The 1,261-nt window shown below is 63.0% G+C and overlaps 1 protein-coding gene across 1 annotated transcript in view; it reads left to right on the plus strand.

The window, feature by feature from the left end:
• Positions 1–1,261, plus strand: part of LOC104516024 (lymphoid-restricted membrane protein-like) — a gene marked incomplete at its 5' end in the record, with an annotated part of 7,798 nt that overhangs the window by 5,567 nt on the left and 970 nt on the right. The window contains 2 exons of the mRNA XM_010160221.1: positions 358–410; positions 1,179–1,229. Of these exons, the coding sequence (XP_010158523.1) occupies positions 358–410; positions 1,179–1,229 (104 nt within the window). The remainder of the gene's footprint in view (positions 1–357; positions 411–1,178; positions 1,230–1,261) is intronic.

Genomic DNA, 1,261 nt, shown 5'->3' on the forward strand with positions numbered 1-1,261 from the left:
TTGCGTGAGCTGGGGGCCGGGGGTGGGTGACAGCTGGGACCCGATGATGAAGGTCGGTGTAACAGCAGACGCAGCGTGGGAGCAGGTGCTGGCGGCCGGAGAGCCTCTGTCCCGTGGCCCAGCTGGGAATGTGGGGCAGGGGGCACATAAAGAACGTTCTGTCCCTGCACGCCAAACCCCACGCACACTGTCACCGTGTGTGCAAGCAAGGTCCCCCCGCCGAGGCCCCGCTGTGACTTGTGCCAAGCACAGAGCGTGTGGCCAGGACTGCTCTTGATGGGAGGTTGGCGATTGCCTGTGACCAGCCCCATCTTCATTTTTGGAGGTGATGTAAGGCTGATTCTCTTTTGCTCCCAGATGACACGGATCCGCGGTTGAGGCCTCACCCCCTGGTGCGAACTTTCCAGCAGGTAACTGGCCCCAGTTCAGCACCCCAGAGCCACCACCTCCCCATGCTGCCCTGCCACCTGCCTGACAGTCCCCGTGCACCCGCTCGGACCCCGGGCAATGCCACTGCACCAGCTGATTGCCGTGGGCAAAACCTGCTGGGAACACCAGGGATGAGGCAGAATGTAGGGATGACCTCGGTGGGCTGCAGGGACACGGGGTGCCCAGGGCTGGGGCTGCTTGTCCAGGAGACCTCAGGGCAGGTCCCTCTGCACTGCAGGGTCATAGTGTGAGAGCCGCAGGCTCAGCTGTTCTCTAGCACCAGCTCGAATTCGGCACCGATTCTCCTACAGCTCAAGAGCGAGGTAGAGGGGGTTAGGCAGAAAAAAAGCCCCGCCAGCTTGAAGCAGTAAGACCAGGCATAACCCTCTTGGCTTTGCCCCTCCCTCATCTCACCAGCTCCCTGGGTTCTCCCCATAGTGCCAGGGCTGGTGGGAGGCTGGCAGTGCCCCTTCTCCCCCTCGCTGTCCCTTTTCCCCTTCTGGGGAGGGTTGTGGAGCACGAGGCTCACCCCCAGCCACTCGGTTGCAGGGGTCTGCGCGTGAAGCAGTAAGACCAGGCATAACCCTCTTGGCTTTGCCCCTCCCTCATCTCACCAGCTCCCTGGGTTCTCCCCATAGTGCCAGGGCTGGTGGGAGGCTGGCAGTGCCCCTTCTCCCCCTCGCTGTCCCTTTTCCCCTTCTGGGGAGGGTTGTGGAGCACGAGGCTCACCCCCAGCCACTCGGTTGCAGGGGTCTGCGCGTCGCAGAGTCAGCATCGCCGTCATCCCCAAGCAGCTCTTGGTAAGGACACGTGCAGGGGGGACAGGAAGGCG

This window comes from Eurypyga helias, unplaced genomic scaffold (genome assembly GCF_000690775.1).
Source record: "Eurypyga helias isolate BGI_N326 unplaced genomic scaffold, ASM69077v1 scaffold20840, whole genome shotgun sequence".
Classification (NCBI taxonomy): domain Eukaryota; kingdom Metazoa; phylum Chordata; class Aves; order Eurypygiformes; family Eurypygidae; genus Eurypyga; species Eurypyga helias.